This window comes from Wyeomyia smithii, chromosome 2 (genome assembly GCF_029784165.1).
Source record: "Wyeomyia smithii strain HCP4-BCI-WySm-NY-G18 chromosome 2, ASM2978416v1, whole genome shotgun sequence".
In the NCBI taxonomy this organism is placed as follows: Eukaryota; Metazoa; Arthropoda; class Insecta; order Diptera; family Culicidae; genus Wyeomyia; species Wyeomyia smithii.
Genome location: NC_073695.1, coordinates 89230187 through 89258080, shown reverse-complemented (window position 1 = coordinate 89258080; position 27894 = coordinate 89230187). Strand labels below are relative to the sequence as shown.

The window sequence follows — 27894 nt, the reverse complement described above, 5'->3', positions numbered from 1 at the left end:
CTATATATTTATTTGTTGTAAATGTTTGTGTCGTCTCGTTTTACGATTTCAAGTTACTCGCAATTAAATCAATGACTAAAATCCCGAAATCCCATAATCACAGTTGCAGTGATTTATTGGGTCTACAGTAAAGTAGAGGATAAGAGATTGTATTGTATGACATGAACTGACCCTAATTGAAATTTAAAAATTTGTATGCATATGTATATATGACAAAGTTAAATTCTGCTTATTTTCTAGTTACTAATTTGAAATCACTTTTCCAACTTTTGACGAATTTTTGTTCGGATGATTGAAGATCAGATTGTATAATTGTATTAAAACTTTTGAATACATTCCTAACAATAATGAAAATGACATATTTAGGAATGAAAAGAACTGAATTTGATGGAAGACTTTTGTTTCACAATAAAAAGTTTCTCTGGACTGGTCTTTGACTTTGTCATTGTAAGAATTTTTATAAATATTTAAGTTTGTCATTCTTATTTTTCCGACCATTCCATGAATGTTTAATTTCTACAAAGTAAAACTGAAAACATACACAGAAAAGTCCCATAAACCTTTTACATATTAAAACCTGCATTTTTTATCACTCTGTCCAGAGATTCGGAGCAAACAAATCAAAAGTGCTGCCGCGTGTACACTCCTAACCGGAAGTACTTCATTAATCGCTGTTTATCAGTTTTAATTGGTATTTATGTCTCCTTTCGAGACAGAGACACAGAGAGAGCTCCTCATCATGTGGAATCGGCTCCAGCGGAGCGGATTGCGTCCATGATGCAGCTGGCTGTGAAAATGAAGACGGCGTAAATCGGTGTGGAGTGAGAAGCGCGAACAGTAGGTAAAGCTACTCGTTTCATTGCATGTGACATTGAAGTACCATCATAAATTCATCTGCTCAAATCTCGACGGTGCGGCCGCCCGTCGAGGACACGCAGATTGTGAAAGTGATTTCCATCCGTCGTCGTTGTCGTCGTCATCATCAAACAAAAAAACAAAGCTAACTAAATTGATGCTAACGAGCCATGGGAGAATCGGCGGCGGCGGCTGCTGCTGACGTTTGTTTTCGTGTGGAAATATGTCTCACGAAGAATTGACCACGAGGATTATGAAGTTTGAATAAATATTAATCAACGCTGATTCAACGATATGATGGGATTTGTTAAGTCGAGGCTGCAGCATGCAGCAAGTGAGTTGTCAATCCAGAAAAACCAGAGTATGGATCATGAATACCAAATTTCAGTAGTCGATTGTTGTTATCATTATCATCGAAATTTGCATAAAAAATGAAATTCAAATGACAATCCCATATAGAGAGCTTGCCCTGGTGCGTTGATAGTGAGCTGCGAAGTGATCATACTCAGTTCGCACCTTTGTCTGATTTCAATAATATTTAAATTAAAATGATAAAATTATTCTATAATAACAAATGCGTTGTCATAGTTATTAGGTTGAAATCGATAATGGCGGTACTTTGTCGCATATGTATAACATCCTCTTGTAGCTTAGTTTCATCACAGTCCTTGTGGTGTTAAATAATTTTTGATTTTGTTACAAGTCAAAAAAGATGATTAGAATTTTCGTTACATTTTCTGGCCTTTTTTTCTTTATTCTAACCTTGAGAATGACGGTTTCTACTTGATACAGCACTGCTGCCTTCACCATCTAATTTGTCATTTCGCTGAAGCCACCCCCTGTTTTTCGTCGTCGTCGTTGTCGTCGTCGTCATTTCGTTACAACGCGCCAAAGAACATTTTTGAGCCGAGACAACACACACAGCGTGTTTCTCAACGCCCCAGTGCGGCGGTGGGACTATACGATTACAATCAGTCACGAGTCGACGATGACAGTCACGCAATTCTGGGAAAACGTAAAGGAACATTTCCAGCCCTAGGTTTCCCCGTTCCGGCGACCCGCAGCCAGGGTGGGCTGAGTGGGGTGCGAAACTTGCTGTTCCCTTCTTGTCACGTTTGTCGTAGGACTCCTTACAACCACAGCCGGCATTGGGTTGTTCTTGGATGCCGCGCAAGTGCTCAACTTAAGTTTCGCTTCACTGGTTATGGGCGATGACATCATTGTCATGTTACGCCGAAATTCCGGAATCAGCTTTAGTTCAAGTTAATCTTTTAACAGACAATTTTGTTTATTAATCAATTTAAGAGTGGTTGCCCAGTCACAATTACTATTTGGATGCAATCTATGTAGCTAATTACCTTGCGTTATAATCTTGCTGAGAATCGCTTCTTCTCTGTCACATATCCGGAATAAAATTTAATTGCAGCGGTACAGCATCGCATGTGCTGTGCAACATTGTAGCAATGAAGTAAATGTAGCGTCGCTCACAACTAATGTGCTCTCTTTCTCTCCCTCTCTCGTGCGCTCTGTTCTTGCAGGTGAAGATTTGGTTTCAAAACCGGCGATCGAAGTATAAGAAAATGATGAAAGCAGCGCAGGCACCCGGCGTCGGGGGAGGACTTCCATTGGGTGCGCCAAACCAAGGTGGTCATAGTCCGTCGCAGCATCAGAACATGCATCAAGGTGAGTGTCTCCTCCTATTCTTCTGGTTGGTTTCCCCGTTTCATCCATTGAGCGTCGCTAGTACGCATACCAGCGAAAGCGCAGTTACACACCTCCATCCGTGCGTCCGTCGTCGCGCAAAACATACCGCCGCGTGTCGCAACTGTTTCTCATTCATCAATTTCGCGGCCGCTACTAGCTACTACCACTAGTGCGAAGGGATGGACGTTTCTTTCCGCGGCCGACCCTAGAAGCCGACTCGTAACTGCCACAGCGTAGCATTTTAATATTTTTATTGCCCGCCGCGGCGCTTCCCAAACGGGCCGTGAACCATGAATATCGATGGACTACTGTCTAAAATAGAAATAAATTAGGATATAATTAGGGGGTTGCTCGGACGGAATAATAATCGGTTGGGATCACGTGCAGCGTTTGTTTGCAGACGCCGGCCGGTTCAGAACTACTCCTTCGGTAGACAAACTCCCGTTCGGCGTTTATTATCAAACCCACCGAACAACAAACCAGCTGCTGACCACTGACTTTTCCTTTCTCTGTCTCGTCTTCGTTTTTTTTCAGCACCCGGCGGAGGTTCCAGTAGTGGATCACCATCGCACTTCCTACCTCCCGGACACAGTCCTACACCGTCGAGTACACCGGTCTCGGAGCTGTCACCTGGTAAGTTTATAGCCCCAGCATCCTCCTCTTACTTTTTGTGTGCGTTCACGGGGTGACATCCTGTAACGTGTAACATATCCCGAGTAAAGGAATCCGTTGATCACTAATAGCGTTTTTGCTTTTGACCCTACTGCCGATCGAATTCCAGGTCTCAGTCCGCCCTCGCAAGCACCCTGGGAGCAGAAACCTCCGCCACACTGGGGCGACCACAAACCACCGCAGATGGCACCGCAGACGAACCACGCACCTCCACAGCCAACCCATGCACCCCAGATGGGCGGTTACGTACCTCAGTACTGGTATCAACCGGAAACGAATCCATCACTATTAACGTAGGTAGTTGAAGGTTTTCCTCTTCACGTTACTATTGTTCTTATTTGTTATTACCTTATCCGTTTCGTTTGGTTTGCGTGTGTACTTTTTTACATGATGATTGTTGTTCTTGTTGCCATTTTTGTTTCTTTTTTTCGTTCTCTCGATCCATCCAACTCTTTTCCTGTCTGAGCGGTTTTTGGGAAATTTGAGTTCGGTTGGCTAATTACCAAATCCAGCCATGAGATGTGGGTGCAAAGACTTCAGCCCGTTCGCTAGTGGCGATGGTATTTCCACACCAGCTGTGCGGATAATATCGGGTGTGTATGTTTTAGCGGATGGAAACCGGCCATCGTTCAGTGGCAATTCTTGCCATCATTTTCTTGTGTACTTTTCTGTTGCTGTTCCAGAGTTGAGATCTAAAACATTGATAAACAACTATACAGTAGAAGTTGGGGGATACAAACGAGCGAGATTTTTGGTTTTAACTCACTGGCACAATTTTGGCACAACTTGTCATCATTCGATTACTCACACTTGTGTACCGTGCTGCATTGATATCGGGACTATAGCTATTTTTCTTTCATTTTTCCTCAATTTTTAGCATGTGTCCGGAATACGATGCAGCACGGTACTGGTACCGAAAAAACCATAACTCAGTACTTTCTTAATCGATTTATGACACAATCGACACTTCTGGATGTGCGCCTGAGGTAAGTCGAAGTAGTTAGATCATACAACAACAACAACAAGAGCACAGAACAAATATCATTTCGAATGCTTTTGTGTGGTTTTAGGCATCGCGTACCGATGCAAACCCCGCGGCTGTTATTTAGCTCAACGCTTAAAACTGTACAATTTGCACAAAGTACTGGACGTGATTTCTCACGGAGATTTGCTAAACGTTATTTCATTTAAACTGCACTCTAATGATTTGCGATTAAGCTAACGACTTTCAACGTTTTGGGTAGTCGCTGCGCGAGAGGTTCTCACTCTAATGCCAATCGGGTTAAAGACAACTTGATACATGTTGAATAAAATGTAATAATAAAATAATTAATTCCGATTAAATCTAACACTCGTTGGCTGTCACTAATGAGTTTTCTCTTGATGTTATTTTGGAAGATGATTGAAAGATTACTCTTCTCCAAGTCAAGTATTTTATCTCACGACTTACGAAAGTGAGTGATACTAAAACAGGAGTTCTCACTAGAATCTAACTATTGATGGTAGATATTTTCCCATCGTTGGCAGCCGGTTGGTAATAGATTGTGCTTATGATGAGTCCCGATTCGTTCATTGTTTACATCCGGCTTAACTTTTCTAGCGTGAAACTGAATTTCGTCAATTAATAATTACGATAAATAACGAATCCGGAAAATTTGCTCTAGTTTTGTGATCTAAATATATGCATATTATTTACATTGCTTTTTTTGAACTAGTATTGAGAGAATCATTAGTTCATACCTCAAGCGACGCAGGAAGACTTCTGATATTGTTATGCGTTGCAAATGGTTCGTAGCGTGTTACAAGAGATGGCGTTCTTTGAGTACTCGTAGTCACATATACAAACTCCATGTCGAAATCTGGGCTGTAAAAAATATTTTTGCGAGGATTGTTATTTCATTATTTTCTCTGGAAAAAGTGAAGTGGTTTGCGTGATTTGAAAATGTAAATATTGACTTGCAAACATAGAACATTCCAAATAGCCTAAGTTCGAAGACTAAGAAGTGTTGACATTGCTCGATGAAGATCTTTGTTATACACTTCTAGGGTTCTATTTAGATCACTTAAAGTGGACTTATCGAGGGTTCGAAAATGTCTCCAAAGCCGCTGGAATGAGTTGAAACCAAAAGTTCTGTGATCAACTGATTTAACGTCAGTCAAAAAAGGAATTTTTTCATCAAATATTGGTTTGTGACGAAAACTGTGTACCTACAGTACGACAACCTTATGTCGAATTCGTTTTCGCGGTGTAGATACACTCGGATTAAACTTTTTACCCCGTAAATGTTTTTTTCACTTTCCGGACTGCACTTTTTCTGTCTCGGACTACACCTCTACACGTATGTGTCAAGACTGGTTCGTCTTGGTTCGCGTCCATATCAATTTATTACACAACAACCGAAAAGGCATAACATTATTATTGTTTCAACACAAATTTTAATGAAGTAACAGCTATGTTTATACACTTACGCGTGTGTTGAGATATTGTTCGTTTTATAGATCCAAATTTTTCTACCGAAATGATAAAATGGTGAAAGTTACAATTTAGTGAAATAAAAAACACTATTTGCTTATTACGTGAACAATGTTAATAGCTTTCGTATGCCTAATGTTTGATAGTTATAACAAAGTAAGAAGTCATTCTCGTGAGCTGTAAATATAACAAAACTAGTAGAAACCACTGTGAAGCATTGTAAATTATTATCAAATGCTTCAACTGGACGAAACCATTACTAAGAACCTCTACAAACGCTGTTTATTCTTGTCAAAAAATGGAAAAAATTGCGGAAAAAGATGTACAACACATTGAGTAATAGTATTCATAATATCGTCCCCTTTAACTCCGTCCCCGCGGAGACAAATCAGCTTTTACATCGAAAATATGCATACTGAAGATCAATCTGTTCTCTGACTGCTTAGAAAATTTTCATCGTTAGGAATTTTAAGTATAGTTGTTAAATTGTTATCAAAGTTTATATGTCAGGTGATGCCATATGGTATCACCCGCGAGGAATGGGTTAATGCTAGAACTAAATAACTCGAAAATTGCACAGAGTAATAAAATGATACGAACACCCAGAACTTTGAAAGTAATAATGAAAAATTCTCCTTTCTGTAACAAATTTGTTACCTCACGAGTAAAAAGATACATACAACGCATACTGTCGTATATTTTGCATATGTAATGTTGATGATTTCGCAACCTTCATAGGCTTCTTGAAATCACATCACGATCTGTTAACTGCATAAGAGAACAGCACAAATATTTGCTTTGTTGCTAGCTGATGCAAACCATGTTGGGCATCGTTTCACGTTAGCCAAACGGATTTGAAGTTCCGCATGTGAGAAATTCCTGTTGGGACCAGATCACTGGATGAATCAAGTTTGCAAAAACGTTTCATGTTATGCTTGTTTGAAAGCCCCTGTGGATTAAGTAAAGACACTGTATTTTGGTAATCAAATTGATGAGCTGGAAAGTATCATTCATCTTTTTTTTTGTTTTTCGTTGTGAAAATCTGGCACATCAGAGTTGCTCTGACTCGTGAATTCTTTGTGGAAATACTCAAACCAATATATCATTGGAAAGGGGAGCTTCTCAAATATCGAAATTGATGGGCGCCATATTGAATTTGGCTTTACATTAAATTACAAATCTGGTTGATTTCCTGTGAGGTGTGTCTTAAAATAATTTTGTGTTAACACTGATCGACCAAAGGATAAAAATGCCCCAAAGCTCAAACTAAAAAAAGAATGAAAGACTATAGCTTTTAAACCATTCCTGTGGATTTTGGTGCCCCTAGACGATTCGAAAGTTTTGCAAGTATTCAGAGACTTCAATGAAGTTTTTCCGTAAGCAAACGGAAAAACGACGGACCAGGCGAGCAATTACTCTGCGGGCTTTTGATGTACTTTCGAGGTGGCTAGGGGCACCAACATTCACAAGTTAAAAAGCTTATATCTTTAATTTTTGTTTGCAATTCGAGCTCTAGGAAAAAAAACCTGTGTTGGCCAGTGTAGTTTATAATGAAATAATTAAATAACAAACAAAACCCCTATTCAAAAAAAAATTGCAGAAAACTCGCCTCAGGATCATTGTTACCAGCATTCTGTACATGAGTTTTTATTTGAAAAATATTGGGATTTTTTGCAGCGTAGAAATAACGTAGCAGGTAAAGCAGAAAAGAACTATGAAAGGAAATTTTTAGTTTTCAGAAGACATCAAAAATTCAAACCTTTTTTGTAATCAACCATAACCATTTTGTTCAAGATTCAAGTTAGTAAAGCGAAGCTAAACTGTACAAATTACTGGTGGGAGTTTTAGCAGGAACCAATTGAAGTGTGATTCTTTTCAGTTTTCTGATTTAGGTGACATAGTCGTAAATTAAATCAGTTTAAAACCATTTTGAAAAGCCAGGAAAAATTTTTGAAACATCAGGGAAAATCAGGCAATGTCAGGGAATTTATTTTTGGAAATTGATCGCTACCGGTCGCTACCCTAAAATCGCATTTGGATTATCAAATCGATGAGCCCCTCGTTAACTGGAAATTAATACTGTTTTGGATCCTTCGTTTTTCGTAAAAGCCTGGCACACCGAGGTTGCTCTAATTTTTAAATTTCTTTATCAAATTGCTCAAAATAACATGACATTGAAGAGGGGAAAGAGGGCCCTCTTTCACAAATATCGAAAGTGATGGTCGCCAGATTAAATTAGGCTGGCATATTCTTTTTTTTTCAAGGGATTTTTTACCAAGCGCCCATCCATCTATCTCAAAATATTTTACACTATTCGAAAACTTGTTTCTTGCCACAAAAAATATGTTAAAATCAATGACGTATGCCATTTGAAACAAGAGTTATGAAAAAAATAATCAAAACTTGCCCGCTTGTTTTTTGTATAATCGTATCTCATTTAAAACTATGTGTTATAGCATGACATTCTTGAATAAATCTATTATTAAAAAGGGTATTCTATAGCATATTTGATATTTTTCAAATTATTCCTTTTTACATAATCACAAATATTAACATATTTCTCCGATTTAATTATATTTTATGCAAAAAAGCATAAACTTTGGAAAGACGCATGAGTTTCGAGAAACTTTTTCGATTGTTCTGAAAAATTCCAATATGACGGCCAAATTCAATATGATGTTTGCGAAAGAAGACCCTATCTCTTCCCGTCAATAACATGTTGGTTTTAGTAGTTTTATAAAGAAACACAAGAGTCAGACCAGCTTATGGCTCACGAAACAGTATTATTTTCCAGTTAACGAGATCTATTCAATTACACAAATTCAGTTACTTTATTTCATCAATGTCGGCGCTCAAAGAAACATAACTTGAGTCGTTTTCAACAACTTCATGTGAACAGAGTGGTCTGATCCCAACAAAAATTGTTTAAATATTATTTTTTATCTATTCTATATTGTTTCTTCCATAAATTCGCATAACCGCGAAAAAAACTCATATAGGACTTGTTAAAGAGACCTAAACTTCAATGATTTTGCGATCATTCCCAGCTACTTTTTATTTCCAAGCGATAGTTTGTAAACAAACGAGTAGCGTTTCAAATCAGCCATTTGGAAGGGAACTGAAATGAATCTGTGAGTGGTCATGAATTGTGGCTTTGGCTGTATGCAGATCCATTGCGAGTGGATAGAAAGAAAACAAAAACATATACAATGGCGCAGCTGTCATTTGTTACTTTTTTTGTTGTCATTTGTTGATATTATTTTCTTACTTTTTTCGAATAATGCGCAGTAATAAGACATAAAAAGTAATGGAAAGTTTGTCTAAAGCAATTCGTCTCCATTTGTTTTGGGTGTACCTAAGTAAAGTTTGTTTTTTTTGCTATACGAAACCAATAAACTTCAAAGCTCGTCTGAGAAATCTATGTAAGTGTCAAATTCGCTTTAAAAAATCGCAGATATTTATTATGGGAAAACAAGTATAAAAAATGTCATGTATACAGTGATCACTCGATTATATCACACCCTGATTATTTTTGGCGTGATAAAATAGGGAATGTGATGAAACCGGGAAATTTTAAATTTTTTTTCTTGAAGATGTTAAATCAATAACTTAATACGTAAAATCTGTGATTTTGATTTTTTTTGGAAAATTTATCTGTACAAACATATGAAAAAAGCTGCAGTTGTTTTTTTATAAATCGATATACCTGAATAATGACAAAAGATAGAGACAAGTTGTCAAGGGATGAATTTGAGAAAACTGTCTGAGCTTTTATAAAAAATATTTAAAAAATTCAATTTGAGATCCTGTACTGAAAAAAAAAATTCAAAAACAAAAAGTGACTATCAAAATCGAAAATCACAATTTTTTTAAAACATTTTTTTAGACAGATAATTCAGTTGTCTAAAACTTTTCTGAACAAACCTGAAAAAATCGAAATCAAATAAATTACAATTAAGTCTTTTATTCGTTCATGTTCTTGTTTGAATTGGTAAAATGAATTACTTGCTTTTTTGTAGTGCAGTACCATCAGCAAAATATTAGATGTTCTCACAACACTAAACTTTGCCGAAGACAGCAAGCTGATATCTCTCACATATTGCAACCAGAAAAATCTTAAAATGTAAATAACGACTTTTAATGCCTTTTCATAGAAAACTTTATGTGGCTTGCAATATGTAAGAGATAGAAACATGATGTCTTCTGTAAAGTTTCTTGAGATCACCTAATACTTTGCCTAAGACACCAATCGTCTATCTTTATCTAATGAAAAAGTAAATATTCTATCTCACTTTTAGGAGGATTGATCACCCAGCTTTCTAATATTTTGAAACTTCTCCGAACATATTATACGGTTATAATAAACATTTGTATCACTATTCAATCATTCGCACGAAAACAGCTAAATGTAACATTGTGCATCGGTTGAATTTTTAATGTAAACTACATCCAGAATGATACACAGAATTATGAAAAATATCTTAAATATTGAAGCGTAATAGAAAACCAGCTCACTCTGATATTTTTTTAATGAAATGTTTCATGATGATAAAATCGGGCGAAAAATGTGATAAAATCGGGGGCAGATAAAATCGGGTACTGATATAATCGGGTGATTATTGTATTTCGAAATTCACGTACCTAAAAGAATTCACAGTTGTGTGAATATAACTGCAAATTCCTCTTGTAGCGTGAAATAATAAACAAGCAAGTTTCCATTTTTGTTCAAATTCTCTAATGTGTTTCTTCGCTTTTTGCTAGAGAAACACTGTAAAATCGAAGCCGCTTATGGAAATCATGACGGAAAAGCAGTTTCAAGGTTTTATGGACACTTTTCGATGTCTTGAAATCACTAAAAATATTGTTCGAACTTACTGTTTAAACGTTTATTCTCAAATCTTCAGTCGAATGATTTTAAATTTATTTTTACCAAATTTAACCAGATTTTTTTATACTTTTCATTACAGAGTATGGCCGGCCGTTTAACAGAGCGAGAATGTAAATTATAATTTTAACTATTCTTAGTGTGTAATAGAGCAAAGTTAAAAACGAAACAACAGTAAGAAGGTGAGATCCATAGCGAGTGAAAAGAGGGGGAGACAAACGAAAAAACAAAAAACAACACAAAGACAAGCTGAACAGTGATCTGAATAACGATAATTATACATACTAGTGAAAATTGCAAAGTAATTCCGCATGCAGGTAGTTCAAGGTGATGAGAAAGGAAGAAGTGGGTGCTCAGCGCTGGAGTGCCCTGCGTACTGCGGGGTTGTGTCCAGGGGAGAGCAACTATTGATTGTGCACCGATTCCGGGACCTAAAGCTAGCTTGTTTACGATAGGCAGAGAGTTGGGCGTAGTTTATACGGACAGAAAGAAATAATAGCTTTGTGCAATATTCGTAAGTGTTAATCGTAATGTAACTTTTCTTTCATTTTTAATTTCGTTTTGTTTTTCGACCCACACAAAGCAAAACACCTGAACTTTCCGCAATGGGAAAGCTAAAAGTGTCTAAATTTACTTAAAACAACTTGAATCTTTTTTGTTCGAAAGTAACAAACTAAACAACAGACATTCCTTTCAAATTTTGTACTAGTGACGTGCGAGTAAGCATTCCTTTAGATTAGAAGCATTTGGGAACCGTTCAATCGCATTGGCATTTCATTGAATAAAAAGAAAAACAAACATCAGCATTATTTTCCTTACCCATATTTGCTGCCATTTGAGACAAACCAGAAGTAGGGCTTTGTATGCATTATAGAGAAACAAGTATTTTTAAATCCAGTAAAATAGAATAGCACAAAAGCAGAAACGAAAACAACCAGTAGAGGACAAGCAGAAAATCAAACCAATAGCAATTTCGAAAGGAACAGTTTTAAACGATTACATTAAATTTAGTGTAAATAATGGTGGCAATTGAGCAATTTGCTACAGACCGGTGCATCACCGCCTCGACCTAAAAGCTGGCAACTGTTTAGGTGGATTGACAAAATTGATTGTTTTCATTTTTTTCGTCGGTGAATCAGAGTGACTGCTGGCGAACGAACGAATGAAATTGATGGGTTATTCCTTCCTGCAAAAGTACTACTAAAATAGTTGGACACGAAAGTGATGATTGTGATTAGCAGGTAACTAAATTAAACGCGACGCAAAAGTTTAAAGCAAATTTGTACATAAACACAACTAAGGCACAGCAAAAGGTAAAATCAATACAAGTAAGATAAACAATTGTATTAAAATATTTAATTGTAACTTATAAGTGAACAGACAATGGTAGAAAAAAAAGAAAAAACACAAATATGCGAGGAAATTCAATTGATTGAATAGGTATTTTGGTTTTAAAATTTTATCAGAAAAAAATCGTTCATGGAGAACAACAAAGAGTAAAAATTATAAACATTTTTCTATATGGAAGAAGTGTGGCAAAAATTAAGGAACGAAAACTAGCGGCTGCAGTTCGCCCGAACAAAGGACGGGTTAAGCCCTTCTCGGGGCGCTCGGTCGTGACTAGGTGTTAAGCATTGTTTATTATTATATTATTATGATATAATGTAATGAAAATTATAATTCTGTATCGATTGTGAATGTAAATTGCAAAATTCGAAAGACGGTATTAAAATATTATTATAAAAAATTAACTGGCTTTTTTTATTCCATCAACATGTCCGAAATGTAACCCAGAAACGAAATCACACTTCATAGGCAGTTGTTCCGTGGTTTGTAGAATGCTATCACTCGTCGTTTTGTTCCTGTTTCGGTTTGACAGTTGGCATCGAAAATGTACGTGAGTGTGTATGGAAAATGAAAAAACCGAAAACTAGCTATAGCGCATATGAATGGGATAAATCTCTGAAATCCATTATCCTCTGCCGGTTTTGCGATTCGCTCAACAATTTACGCAATTGTCACTTTTTATACGCTACATAATAACAATGACACAGCATGTGGCACTCATGGCGGGAAATGTACATTGAGCATCATTCAAATTTTGTTTTGATCTTCTTCCCCTGTTACGTAGAATAAGCTGTAAGCTGAAAAGTGTGCTTTTGAAGATTGTCACCTGTCTTAAAAGAACTGGGGCGGAATTTAGGGGGATTGAGACCTCCCTATGGAAAATTAGGCTTTCCGAGATAGAGAGTCAATTCACAATCAATATTGAAGTGCGATTTTGCTCAGTAGAGAAGTTTCAGTAGAAAAAATGACTAATTAAAATAAAAGATTGGAATGCCCCAACTTGTTTCTTGTTCGTACTTTGACTGGAATAATTTGTTACACTTGGCTCGAAACTAGATGTACGGGATAAATTGTTTCTATTTAAACATTTTTTACATGATTCGATTCCGGATTTGATTATCCGGAATGAAAAAATCGATACTCAGGATAATCGAGTTCGATCTGTAATGGTAATTGGAACGCTGTGGTATATAAGGAATTAATATTGAATATTTTCATATTAATTTTTCGAGACCCCAACTGGTGTTGAAAATTTTGAAAGTATATATTTTATAGGTCATGTTTAAATTTAGCCTTTGTTGTTCTAGGCACAAGATTTGATGATCTGATCTAGTTTTTGAATTCGAGTGTGGTTTGAGGTGTAATATGATGTGTTTTGGTTTAGGTTTAAATCGTGTGTTTACCCGAAGCAAAATAATCATTCCCGTCGGGATGCGGTATAGTTTTCCAAATCTGTTACATATTTCCAGTTCGCTTCCCCTGCTGCACACATTGTTTGCCTTAATGAACTTGAATGTTAGCGGGTAAAAGCCGTTGTTAAAGATAGATAGTAGTTCGAAATAAGAAATGAGTATTTCGTAAAAAATATATAAAAAACTTTTCCCTTTATGCTCGGGCAGCCTCGCCGAAAGCACACATTAACCGCCGCTCATACGGCCAATGCTAAGCCTGTATCAGACTAACCGTTGCAGCGGTCAACCGCTACCGTTCCGTTCTTTTTCGACCAATCGATAGGTGATATTTTCCCGTGCCCTGTTCAAAATGAAACCATTGCCAATCAATTTGTTGACCAATTTTACATAAGAAATGCTTGATTTAAGGTATCCAGCCCAGCGGCTTTCAATATGTGAGAATTTGGGTTCATTTTTGCCAGTGTGTGTTGGTCGAAATTTGACATCGCCAACCAGCGTTGCCGGTGCTATCAATGTTTTGACTGCCTGTCGTGTGTTCCAAAAAGAGAAGCACACATTTTCATTTGTCAAGTCTCTGTATGTGATCTTGTGTAGGTGTGAAGAGATTCGTTTGCCTTCGCCATGTCAATGACAGCAGCCGGCAACCGTTGGGAGCGGTCGGCGGCAAAAATAGAAAAGATTCTATTTTTTGCAACAACAACAAGCGACGGTCAACCGCTGTGTTCTGATTGTTCGAAAAAGAACGGAACGGTAGCGGTTGACCGCTGCAACGGTTAGTCTGTTACAGGCTTGATACAGGCTTTACCTGCCGTGTTTCATCAGCTTGACAGTATCAGCGTGTTTTTATACTTCGCACAGTCTTTTACCGGACATTTTGTTAAAATGGAACGGTACCGAATATGAGACGTTTTGGTGTGGGTTTTTGAAAAGTTAAATGTTAGATGTAAAATGCTAGTATGTAAGGTAGGTTAAGTAAAGTAGTTTTCTTGTTTTTCTGGCTCTTTTTTGTTTATTGTTGTTAGTTCATTCTTTTTTGCCAAATCATTTTGTATTCTTGTTTAACATAGTGTAAGTGTACTAACCCGTAAACCAATTCCAACCGATACTCTGGGGTTTAACGCGGGTTATTTTTACGCGATTTGAAAGATTATTTGTACGCGGTATCAAATGAGTTTGGTATAAGTGAATCTAAGCTAATCATTTAAACGCGGTACAATCAACCGCGTCAAAAAAGACCACAGTGTAATTAGGCTTCGGAAAATTGCGTAAAAAAATTCGATGTGAACGTTACAGTTTGAGGAAGTGAGGGGACAATGTCTAAAATGCAAGCCCTGTGTCCTTAAAAGAGACCTTCGGTGTCCACCCCGGAACATCCAGACCAGGTGTTGGGGCTTAGTACGGAGACGGTAAAAAGTCCGCACTATTATTACCCACCAGGATCCAGAAAAAAGTTTATACCACGTGTGCAACTGCACGAAAAATTGGTATCTGGTATGGAGATAGGAGAGTGAGAGAGAGGGCAAGCGAGAGAGAGAGAGGACAAGATCCGGAAGGTGACAGATCGAGAAGGGATAGTCTGGAGATAGCTACTGACGAAGACAGTAGAAAAAAGTGAAGATAGAAAGCCGAAAATTTGGAAAAAGTGATAGCGTTCTGAAAAAGTGGTGACTAGTTTTGTCAGCCAGAGTCGGCGGTTGAGCCAGAGTGACATCCATGCCAGTGCTGAGGGCGACTACCGGGGTCGTCATTCTCTACCCCGTGGACTTTACCACTTGGCCACGAGGGGCCGGAGTCAACCCCCGGTGTGGGCACTTCTACCCCCGTTTGAGCACGTGGGCGTTTTTGGATGCTGTCCATTAGGCTCTGATGCCTCTTACCTTGCTGCGGCGGATCTACCGTGTGAGCCGTGTGCTACTTCTGGCATCCCGTGTCAACGGTGGGATTTTTTGGAACCATCGACATAATCCGAAACGCGAGTCTTCAAGGTATGTCTCTCTCCTCTTCTTCTGTGCGTCGTTCATCAATGGGCCTCAATGTTCGTAGGTTAGCGCTGTATCGATGTTCCGTAATAAATTGTATATAGCATGAACTTCTTACTATTACCCATTCCTAAACGTCTCTTGGTCGTTCCACTTTGTTAACGGTAAGTCGTCGGGTTGAATGAGTCTCCCAACAGTCGGTTGCCGACCCTGAAATAACACCACGAAGAGCTAGCTGGATCGAGTGAAAACTGATCACTTATAAGCTCGTTATTCATGCGCCTTCGCCACATACCATTTTCTAGTTTGCCACCGAGTATCGATTGCAGGTTTCTACGCTCGATGACCCCAAGCGCTCGCTGATCGGTTTCCATGATTCATGTCCGTAGAACGTCACCGCGAGGATCAGCGTAGAGCGCAAATTTTGTGCTGATCTGCAGACTGCGGAGCCTAAGCTTACTACGCAGTTCGTGATAATCCATGTTCAATGTTGCATTCCGTATTTTTCAAACTTAAACAAATTCCACAAACGCTTCGAAAGTATCTTCATTTATCACCACCGCAGCATTAACGACTGTAGAACTACATCGCTCTCTGCCAATACTTCGTTCTGGCAGTGTTTACGGTGAGTCCAAATTTGAGCCATGAAGGCCTTATCAACAGCTCTTCGATGTCTTCCGGGAAGCCTAGAAGCATGTGTGACTTCGTGATGATGGTGTCGCTCTTCTGCACACCTGCTTTCTGTATGCACCTACCAGGACTATGTTGAACAGAAGTTCGAGAGCCTACAATCTCGTTTCAGACCATCCACCGTCACAAACGCGTCCGAAAATTCTGCCGATGTCCATGGCATGGTGTGAAACTGCCGAGAGTCCACGTATCAGCTTAACCAGATGTGTTGGGAAACCGCGTATAATCATAATCTTATCCATCCGCGTTCAATCATCATCTTAGACCTCTGCTTTGTGAGCGCCCAGGATACGGCCCCATATTTGTGCGAAGCCCCTGCTCCATTAGTAAAAATAGTCCCCCACCACCCACCTTTATTAGTAACCATTAATGCCGATCTGAAACGTGATCTTGACACTGCATCCGCTACCGTATCTTACGACTTCCGCAATGCCGACCACCAGAGTATCGCCGAGTTTTTCTCCGAGCTCGACTGGAACTCTATTCTAGACTCCGTCAATGCCGAAAACGCCGCTCAAATTCTCTCCAACGTATTGGCCTATGCCATTGCCATTGCGCCCCGACAGCCGTGGCTAACGAGAGAACTTCGACAGCTGAAATCTGAGAAGAGAGCTGCCTTGAAGAAATTCACTAAGCACCGTTCACTGTCCCTAAAACGCCATTATGTGAGAATCAACCACACATACAAAAGTGTTGCGAAACGATGCTTTCTTCGTTATCAACAAGATCTACAGAGGAAGCTCAAGTCTCATCCCAAGCAGTTTTGGAAGTTCGTCAATCAACAGCGACATGAAGGAGGAATACCATCCTCTATGACATTTAACGGTAAGGAGGCAACCATCTCGCAAGACATCTGTCAGCTTTTCTCAAAGAAATTCGCCAGTGTGTTCACTGATGAGACACTAAGCGATCATTACGTTGAACGTGCCGCCAGTAATACCCCACGATCCGGTCAAGCTTTGAGCACCATTCATTAAGACGCGACAATGATTTCCAGAGCCTGCAGCAAACTTAAATCATCCCTAAACCCGGGTCCTGACGGGATTCCGTTGAAGTTTCTGAAAACGCAGATTGCTAACCTGATTTCTCCGCTTCAGCATGTCTTCCAGCTATCTGTCACTTCCGGTATTTTCCCGTCATGCTGGAATTGGCTTACATGTTTCCAGTACACAAGAATGGAAACAAACACGATGTGAGCAATTATCGTGGCATCACCTCACTCTGTGCTGTCGCAAAACTGTTCGAACTTGTCATCATGGAGCCTTTGCTCGCTCACTGTAAAGCTTTCATAAGCACTGACCAACATGGATTCACAACCGGTCGCTCCACCGCTACTAATTTGCTTTGTCTCACTTCGTACATCAGTGACAGTATGGTGAAACGTGCTCAGACGGATGTCATTTACACTGACTTGACAGCTGCCTTCGATAAACTGAACCATCGCATAGCCGTCGCAAAACTTGACAATCTTGGAATCAATGGGAATCTGTTACTATGGTTCCAATCGTACCTTACCGGTCGCCGTCTAACCGTTGCTATTGGGGATTGCCAATCCTCTTATTTTGACGCTACGTCTGGAATACCGCAGGAAAGTCACCTAGGACCACTTATCTTCCTGCTCTATTTTAATGACGTGAACCTAGTTATTAAAGGACCACGGTTGTCTTACGCGGATGATCTCAAACTCTATCTTGAAGTTCACACAATTGAAGACTGCCACTTCCTTCAACGTCAGCTAGATATTTTTGCCGATTGGTGCCATCAGAACCGTATGGACGTTAATCCATCTAAATGCTCGATTATATCATTTTCGAGGAAAAAACAGACCTTACATTACAAATACGCTTCGCTAGGAACTGAAATCGAGCGCGTGAACCAAGTTAAAGACTTGGGGGTTATTATGGATTCCCACTTAACATTCAAGCCTCACATTTCGTTTACCATCGACAAAGCCTCTAGAGTTCTGGGATTCATCTTCAGGACCGCTAAGGAATTTACAGATATTTACCGCCTCAAATCGTTGTATTGCGCAATATCTCGCTCTATATTAGAGTACTGCTCGGTTGTCTGGACCCCTCATTACAACAATGGCGCGGAAAGAATAGAATCAGTTCAACGGCGCTTTTTGAGATTTGCTCTTCGTAAACTGCCATGGACGGATCGTTTCCGCCTACCAAGCTATGAAAGTCGCTGCTTACTAATACGTTTGGAGCCTTTGTCTGTCCGTAGAGACACGGCCAGGGCGTTGTTTACCACAGACCTTTTGCAAGGCCGCATAGACTGCCCCGCTCTTTTGGAACAAGTGAATATAAACGTGCAACCTCGTGCTCTGCGAAACAACTCGATGCTGCGATTGCCTGCTCAACGAACTAACTACAGCATTTTTGGCGCAATAGTTGGTCTCCAAAGATTATTTAATAGAGTATCCGCTCTATTCGACTTCAATTTATCTCGAACGCTTCTTCGTCGGCGATATCGTTTATATTTTTTAAGATCTGACTAGTTGTAATGTCATATTGTTGTATTCCCGTTTCGTTATATGTATTTACTCTCTAAAGATATTTTTTTTTATTGTTAGCTTTAAGTTACACCATTGGGGCACTTGCTCGCCTGTTGGTGAATAGACCAAATAAATAAAATCTGCCACAGCTTGTTGCGTTTCACTGAATCGTACGCCGCCTTAAAGTTTATAAACAGCTGATGTGTCTGCAAGTGAGCTGATGTGTCTGCAAGGTTTGTCGGTCTTGGGTGGCCTCTCTCCAGGTTCTCCATTTATTTATCTAGTCAGTATCAACAGACAACACAATGTAATACGATATAATGCAGCAAAAAATTCCCTTATTTGTCATTTGTAGTTGAAACATATAAAAATTACGGCGGATCGTATCACGAGATAAACTGAACTCAAATCTTGAAGCTACTTTGTTGAAAACTCGCTGTATACCGACCAAAGCACTGGTTTGTCCGTAGTTGGTGCGTTGAAAAGGTATTCTCAGCAATGGACTATTCTTCAGTGCTCTAGGACGTACGTTAAGATTAATTACCTCAACAATAGCAAGGCTATCGCGAAATTTCATTGCACTTGCAATTTACAAGTGGATTATTCGGTATCGGTTCTCATAGTAAACGAAACCGATTCCGCCAGGGTAGACGACGGAGAGCAAAGCATGAACAGCGGCGTTGAATCGATTTAATACTTACCATCCCGTATAGGTAATATGGATGCCAGATAACGGAATAGTACTCAAAATGGAACGAACGAGTGAGTAGTAAAGTGCCTGGTAAAGCCGTTTGCGGTGTGAAAAGTTCTGGATGCGTTATCTAACATTTTGGAAACATGTCGTTAAAACGTTAGTTGGATATCCAAGATAACGCCGAGGTCGAAGTAGAAGAACGAAGAACAAACGAGGGCCTTTAAGTGCATTGTTCACGTCATTGAAGTAGAACTGGAAGATTAAAGGTTCCAAATGGCTGCCTAGTGGGATTTCAGACGAGACCGAAAAAAATTTTGCTAGAGAATCATCTTTTGTCACAATTAGTTTACGACCAACAAGGTCGGAACAGGACCAACAGGACACTGCCGCTAATACCAATCACAAACTCAAACAACTCGGATATGGGTCATTCCATCACAAGTGTACACCGTGAGACCCTCCCCTTTTTTGAAAAAAAGTACAATTTTTCGTCAAAAAGTCTTGTTTTCTTTTAATTATAGCTTCACGACGATATTCTTCGGCAATCGTTCACATCCTTTCGGTCTTTTTTTTTGTGAACTAGACCGTCCATACCGACGGTAGTACCGTATTTGAAAGCAACAGGTGAAAAACGGACTGAAGAGGGGCTAACAGCAACCTGCAGCCTTACCATCGAGCGTCATGGTTGAAAGAAGACTCGATTCCTTACTCTGGACGTTAACGTACCTAAAGAATGTTTTTGGTTTAGCCTTCAAATTTTACTGAATACTTTACAGATTTCGTCTGAAACAATCCTGACTGGTCCTCTTGTACACTATGTTCAATCTTTTGTATCTGTCGCCCAACGGGAGTGTACTAAATCTTGAGTGTGTCCGGAGCGCAGCTCTTTTTTTGGTTTTCAGCATGCGGAGGTCGCGTGTCATCTACGGCTTGTTGTTTGGTGAACAAACTGTCTTGGTCAATCGCGGGCAAAATTACGTGTGATAGAGCCATCGCAGCGTTGTCGGTATCACTTCCGCCGAGAACCGCAAATCAGTCGATAGCGGCAAACAAATCAGAAATGCTTCCGTAATCAGCATTCTGATCATATGACGCAGGAGTGATGGCTTCTGTATGATTTAACAAATGGTTCTTAAGGGCTAGGATTAATGAAGAATGGTGCCTCCTGTTCGCTGACGAAACCTAGATCCAGACAGTGATTTTCTCATTTGCCACGTAGTTAATGTGAAATGATCGGGATCACGTTGTACGATGGTTGCCAGGTATACCAGGTAAATTAAAATCTCCGATTACAATAAACTCGTCTGTTGTGGTACCTGTATTGGCTACTTATATGTTAGATCGAGAGGTCGCGTCGCGTAGGTTGTAGTTATTTAACCGCTACATTATAGGGTTATATAAAGCACAGGGAGGAGAAGGTACATTACATCTAATTGGAATGGGATACCCCGGCGGGAATACCGGTCGTATGCTGACAGGGGAAGTGGGCTTCCCTCCTCGGAAGGAAGTTTCTCGGACAGGTAACGCCACCACATGCGCCCTATGTGACGTATCCACAAGCGTTATGTCCAAGTCTTGGTTGTGTTCGGGACTCAAAACAGTTGCAAGCCTGCACCGCGAAAAACAAAAGCAACGAACGCTTCAACAGAAAATTCGGATCAGAATAATCGGCAAAGACCCAGGCGATGGAAACGGACCAACGATTCGATTATTAGGAACAAGGAACTGCCGTTCTTTCAATTTACTAGGAAGTACCCGTATACTTTCCGAAGAATTGAAAAACCGCAAGTTCAACATCGTAGCGCTGCAGGAGGTATATTGGAAAGGGACGACAGTGCGTACGTATAGGGATGGACACACCATCTACCAGAGTTGTGGTAACACACATAAGCTGGGCACAGCTTTTATAGTGATGGGTGAGATGCAGGAGCGGGTAATTGGGTGGTGGCCGGTTAACCCCAGAATGTGCAGGTTAAGAATTCAAGGGCCGATTCTTTAACATTAGCATTATAAACGTGCACAGCTCTCACCTCGAAAGTACTGTTGACGACAAAGACGAATTCTACGCGCAGTTGGATCGCTGCCCAAAACATGATGTTAAGATTGTCATCGGGGATAACAATGCTCAGGTCGGTCAGGAGGAGGAATTTAGACCGGTAATTGGACGATTCAGCTCACACCGGCTGACAAATGTAAATGACCTAAGACAAATTGACTTCGCCACCTCCAAGAACATGGCCATACGAAGCACCTTTTTCCAGCATAGCCTCCAACATCGGTACAGCTGGAGATCACCTAACCAAACAGAAACTCAAATCGATCACGTTTTGATAGATTGTCGGCACTTTTCAGACATTATTGACGTTGAAACACATCGGAGCGCTAACATCGACTCGGACCACTACCTAGTGATGGTAAAGATACACCAAAAGCTATCCGTTGTGAACAACATACGGTACCGTTGCCCGCCAAGGTATAATCTCGCGCGACTGAAGTAACCCGAAGTCGCCGAAAACTACGCACTTTCTCTCAAAGCTGCACTGCCAGGAGAGGACTAACTGGTTTGACGAGGAATGTCGGTAGATATTAAATGAAAAGAACGCAGCGCTGTGGAGAGCCACCCGTCAGAACGTGGAGATGTACAAACAGAAACGGAGACAGCAAACCCAACTCTTCCAGGAAAAAAAAAGCGCCGCCAGGAGGAGGAGGAATGCGAAGGACTACAACAGCTGTACCGCTTTTATGAAACACGAAAGTTCTATCAGAGATTCAACGCATCCCGCAAAGGCTTTGTTCCGCGAGCCGAAATGTGCAGGGGTGAGGAGGGGAATATTATGACGGAAAATCATTAGGTGACCGAAAGGTGGAGACAGCACTTCGATAAACATCTTAATGGCGTACAGGCAGGAGACCAGAACAACGACGCAGGAGACTCTGTCTGTGCAGCAAGCAACGGAAATGTACCACCCCCATCGATAAGCGAAGTTAATGATGCTTTCCAAAGGTTTAAGAACAACAAGGCAGCTGGAAAGGACGGTATCGGAGCGGAATTTCTCAAGATGGGTCCGGGCAAGTTGGCCAGTTGTCTGCATCGGCTGATTGCTTAGATTTGGGAAACGGAATGCCTACCGGAGGAGTGGAAGGATGGGGTTATTTGCCCCATCTACAAAAAAGGCGACAAGCTAGAATGTGAAAACTACCGAGCGATCACTATCCTGAATGCCGCCTACAAAGTGATAATTTTCCAGCGGCTGTCACCACTAACCAACAGATTCGTGGGAAGTTACCAGGCCAGCTTCATGGAGGGTCGGTCCACAACGGACCAGATCTTTACTCTGTGGCAGATCTTCCAAAAATGCGCGAATACAGAGTCCCTACGCATAATTTCTTCTTCGAGTTTAAAGCCGCCCTTGACACGATTAATCGTGAAGAGCTATGGAGAATTCTCGACGAAAACGGCTTCCCCGGGAAGCTTACCAGACTGATTAAGGCTACGATGGAGAATGTGCAGTGTTGTGTGAGGATTTCGGGTGGACTATCCGACCCATTCGTATCCCGCAGGGGACTTCGACAAGGTGGTGGTCTTTCCTGCCTGATGTTCAATATTGCGCTAGAAGGTGTTGTGAGAAGAGCGGGAATAGACACGTGAGGCACGACTTTCGTTAAATCCGGCCAACTAATCTGCTTTTCGGATGACGTGGATACTGTCGGCAGAACATTTGAGGCGGTGGCGGATCAGTACACCAGACTAAAATGTGAAGCAGAGAAGATTGGACTGAAGATAAATTCGTCTAAAATGAAGTAAATGCTAGCGGGTGGTGCTGAGCGCGACAGGGTACGCCCAGGTAGTGTTGTGATAATCGACGGTGATGAGTTTTAGGTAGTTGATGAGTTCGTGTACCTTGGCTCAGAGGTAACTGCGAACAACGATACCAGCCGTCAGATTAGGAGGCGAATCATCAGCGGAAGTCGTGCCTACTATGGGCTCCACAAAAAATTACGGTCAAAACCTCTAAGTTCCCGCGCAAAGTGCACCTTGTACAAAACGCTTATAAGGCTGGTTGTTTCCTACGGGCATGACAATGCTTGAAGAGGACCTGCGAGCGCTCGGAGTTTTCGAACGACGGGTGCCAAGAACCATCTTCGGCGGTGTACAGGAGAACGGGGTGTGGAGACGAAGAATGAACCATATGCTGGCGCAACTCTACGGTGAACCCAGCATCCAGAAAGTGGCCAAATCTGGACGGATACGTTGGGCAGGCCACGTGGCGAGAACAACGAACAATTACCCTGCAAAATTGGCTCTCACCTCGATTTCGGTTGGTACGAGACGAAGAGGAGCACAAAGAGCAAGATGGTTAGACCAGATGGAGCATGATCTGGCAAGTACGGAGTGCCCGCGGGATTAAAGGCGGGTAGCCATGGACCGATCAAGTTGGCGGAATTATGTTGTGCAGGCCATGTCTTAGGACGTACGGCCATTTAAGTAAGTAAGTAATTAAGTAGTAAGTAAGTAAGTAAGTATTTGCGTTTCGGCTGTCTCATTTTTATGTCACGTGTTTCTGGTTTTGTTTCGTGATGAATTAAATGGACTTAAACACGCACGAGTTTGAACTAGTCAAAGTTTTTATGGATAGGAAATTGTCAACGATATCTTCCGAAAAACTTGCCGTACTTGAAAATTGAATGGACTTTTTTTTGTTATCAAACATCACTGGTTGAAAATACGTAATTTAACACTCCTGACAAAAGCAATTTTTTTTTAAATTTTCAACAATTCAGGTTTGATGTTTGACTTTTTTTGTTTCTAATAAGAATATTAAGAGGGTTCGCATACTTCTCGTCAGGAAAATATCTCTAATAATAATCAGAAAGACTCACATGAAATTAAAAAATTTCGTTTCTTTTCTGAAAAAATCTAGAAAAGTTTTGTTCAATTTCGTAAAATTTGAAATTTTGCATATATTATTGCATATACTTTTCGATTGGGATGAAACTTCGTATTGATTTTTTATTACAAGAAGATAATTTTCCATGAGTTTTCGGATCATTCTTACTTCCTTTTTTTAGATGGCGTATACCTATGTTTCAGGAAATAAATAAAAATTTGAAATTGTTTATACTTAGAAAAAGTTTACAGGTTCAAATAATTGGAAATATTGCGCAGAATCTGTAGTATACTCAATAGTTTAAAAGTGCGGTTTCCTTAGTTATTAAAAAGTATCCAAATCTACTGTGCGAAATTAAATTAACAGTAGTACAAATTAAAAGAACACAATAATAATTCACTACTGGTAAATATACAAAGAAATACACATCTTCCCTTATTCGATTCTGCTAGAGCAAATGAAGCTAATGAAAGCCAAAATTGCATGTGGTTTCATCATATTTATGTAGTTTCTCATAATGAAAATTTTGTGTGCAGTATCCAACCCCGAAAAACCTAGAACCATCATAAGATAGTAACACTAACAAACAATGAAGGTTTTATTTAAACCTGCGTATTTTGTCGACCTACTTTAGCCTATGCTATTCGAGTACCAAAACATAGAGGACGATTTTATTTTATTTTGGACCCATTAAAGCGTTTTCGTTTTTGTTGATTAACGACGTGTTAGGCAAAACATTAGCAAGTTTTTATTAGTTTTCAATTCAATCTGAGAGGGTCGAGACAAAAATAGTAGCTGTTAATGCTCCATTTCAAATGCAATGGACGTCATCGTCATCCACAATAAATAAATCACACTTAAGGTACACAGTGCCTCTACAATTATAAGTCGGTCAACGTGTTGTCTGAAGCTTCAAAAATTAATATAAAATCGAAAAAACTATCAACTACCAATGTTTTACTGTCTTAGTTTCACTTTAGTCTTTAGTTGAAACTAGTCTTAGTTTCACTGCAGAAGATGTGTGTAAATTATTTGAGAAGAAGAATATTACTTACATAGTAAAAGACACAATTATGGGTCACTTTTGGAATTCAAGATCATTTAGTCTATAAAATCGACAAAATCCATCACAAAAGTGATTTATTGTTGTGAAAGCTTGATATTAAGTTATTTTATTCTGTCGTGATTTATTATCATGCAAAAGTAATAAAAATACCCAAAATATGGAACGACCCTCAATTTTGCGCCGCAAAATGTAACATTATTACAATCATGGGTCATTTCGCTTAATGCGCCGAGCAAGATTATTATGTTTAGTGACATTCTCAAATTTAAATTTGCTTAATGCACCGAGCAAGATTATTATGTTTAGTGACATTCAAAATTTAAATCATTTCTGCGTATAAATGAGGTTACAATTGAGCTTAAAAAATACCACGGCTAGCAAAAATTGCTCAGTTTCGTGAGAACAGACGTAATATCGTGAAAGTGACCCATAATTGTAGCTGACCCGTAATCGTGGAGGGACTGTATTTGCTTTCTTCCCGACAAAAATAATCATACTTCAAATAAACTGTCAAAACTAGGTATGTTTCTTATTTTCAGTGTTAGTCGATAGTGGGAAGCTGTGGGTGATCGACGCGTGATGGCTAAATTCCCAAAACTCAGACATTTGAACGTATGTACTTCTGTTGCACAATGACTCAAAACACAACTGGATACATTTGACATGCAACCGTCAATATTCAACACAACAACAATGGCACTCGGTTGGCAGATGATATCCAAGTGACTTTGCTTGCAACGGCAGCAGTTACAAATGTAAAAGGTAGCAGTTTTTTTTCTCTTCACGTGCTTTTCTATTATACGTAAATGCACTACCTACGCGCGACAGCATGTAATTATGACGGCGTTACTGCATGTTTTGATGGTTTCGACAAACTCTTTCTCTCTACCTTCGTTCACATTTTTTTCCCTCGTCAAAGTGCTCTGGCGCGGTGCGTAGGGCTGGCTGGCGTATGTTTCGGGGCAACATACACGTACTCATAGTGATGTGCATCAGAGAGCCCAGGTCCAGAGTGCAGCGTTTCGTTCTCGCACTTACGAAAGGTCGGAGCTACCTGAACAACTCCTGCGCTTACCACAACATCAGCTTTGGCTTTGCCGTCGCCTGGGCAAAATGCCAATTCCGACAGATGTCTTTTGGGCTAACGGGAGTTCAATGTTAATAAATGTCATGTACTCTGTAATTATCCTTTGCAGCCTCGTGTTGCTGTGAATGTGAATTGTGAACCTGGGCGGATCATATCCGAGGAGGACAGCAACGAGATCATCAGTGTTTGGTTTGATAATACAGATTATTACTAATGGGAAGAGTTACAAATGCTTATCCGACGCACTGTGAAAATGTATCTAGGATGATGCGAAACGAATTTTCTTTTGGTCGCGTTACGGCTCCTAAACAGGAGTGATCGGCATTATTTCTGAGACTTGCGTGATATGGATTTACGCACAAATTTGCTACTGACTACAAGTGGTCGGTACTTCTATCTGTGTGCTTCCAAATCAGGATTTTTGCGTTGTTTAACTCAATTGTCCACGTACAGGAGTTAAAAGCGGTTCCGAACGACACCTTCACCTCCTTCCAACATGAATTAGCATTTTTAATGCATAAACGTATTTCGCGGTGCTCCAACGCGCAAGCAATGTCGTGACTTTCTGGAGCACTTCGGACCCTTTGATGAGCAGGTACTGTTTACATGGTTTACTGATTGGCCCTCTTGTCTGCAGCGCTGCTGGTGGCCGTGACCGGTTTCTAAACAAAACATTTACGCTGATTAAAAGCACAAACCAATAAAAACCACTACACATAAGGAACCGCCCCTCGGTGTGTAATTTGTGGTGTGAGGACGTGAAATCGGTAACATTCTGTCGAGAGGCTGCTCTTCAGATGGTTATACGTCGCGGCTTGAAAACAGAAATCAAGCACTAGCCAAATCGGATGAACATTACACAATAGAGCGAATGCAATGAAACGTGCTGGGAGCGAACATTCAATTGAGTGTTTTCCTCATCCATCGTCACCGTCGTTGCCGTCGTCGTTAACATTTCACTGTAACACCTTTTCGATTCGCATTCGCTTTTTTTTGTGCGCCCGCTCTGTACAGCGTGAAATTCATTGAAACGGGAAGTAATCCTTTTATTCCATTCATTGCGTAATCGGGCGTTGCAATGCAGTATTTAATTTCAATATCATCCCACATCTCTGGAGGACCCTTCGGTGCAATCATTCACTTTTTTTCCGCCTGTAGGGTCCTTGAATTTTGCCAGGCACTGGAACCGTTGTCGCCCCGTTTGCAGCGGTTCCTTGCTGCAGATCTTACAGTATAACCTTGCTAGGTTGGCGGACGGAGTTTGAGTATCTTGAAAATTCGCCGAAAAAAGTTAATTAGGAATTACGGCGACATTTTCGTTCACTGTTCAATATACTTAATTGCCTCCATCACCGAGTGTACCAAAGTAACAGTTTAGACCTTAGGAACACTGTAGTATTCAGCAATATACGGCAAGTTAATAGAGACATAATAAAAAATATCATCTTCTTCGTTTTTTCCAACCGGTGGTTTCCAAAACCACGTTTACATTTTCAGGAAAATTGAGAAATACAAAGTCCATTTTTTTTCGCAGTCAAAAAACAATGTTCCAGCTTTTAAGCTAAACAAAATATGCGTTGCTAGAGAACCGTACAAAGAGCCATATTGGGAATATGCCAGGCAATGCAAGAGTAGCAACCA

The 27894-nt window shown here is 40.1% G+C and overlaps 1 protein-coding gene across 7 annotated transcripts in view; it reads left to right on the top strand.

Moving 5' to 3' along the window:
* LOC129722882 (homeotic protein distal-less) overlaps positions 1 to 12340 on the top strand; it is a 121118-nt gene extending 108778 nt beyond the window's left edge. For 2 of the 7 annotated variants that reach the window (XM_055676694.1, XM_055676695.1), the window contains 5 exons: positions 2394 to 2538; positions 3094 to 3192; positions 3326 to 3524; positions 4109 to 4217; positions 10672 to 12340. In XM_055676694.1, coding sequence (XP_055532669.1) covers positions 2394 to 2538; positions 3094 to 3192; positions 3326 to 3524; positions 4109 to 4175 — 510 coding nt within the window. In that variant the 3' untranslated portion in view covers positions 4176 to 4217; positions 10672 to 12340. Of the gene's footprint in view, positions 1 to 2393; positions 2539 to 3093; positions 3193 to 3325; positions 3529 to 4108; positions 4218 to 10671 lie in introns of those variants that run through there. The other 5 variants (XM_055676696.1, XM_055676697.1, XM_055676699.1 and 2 more) reach the window with 5 other exon arrangements.
* Positions 12341 to 27894: the final 15554 nt, after the last annotated feature.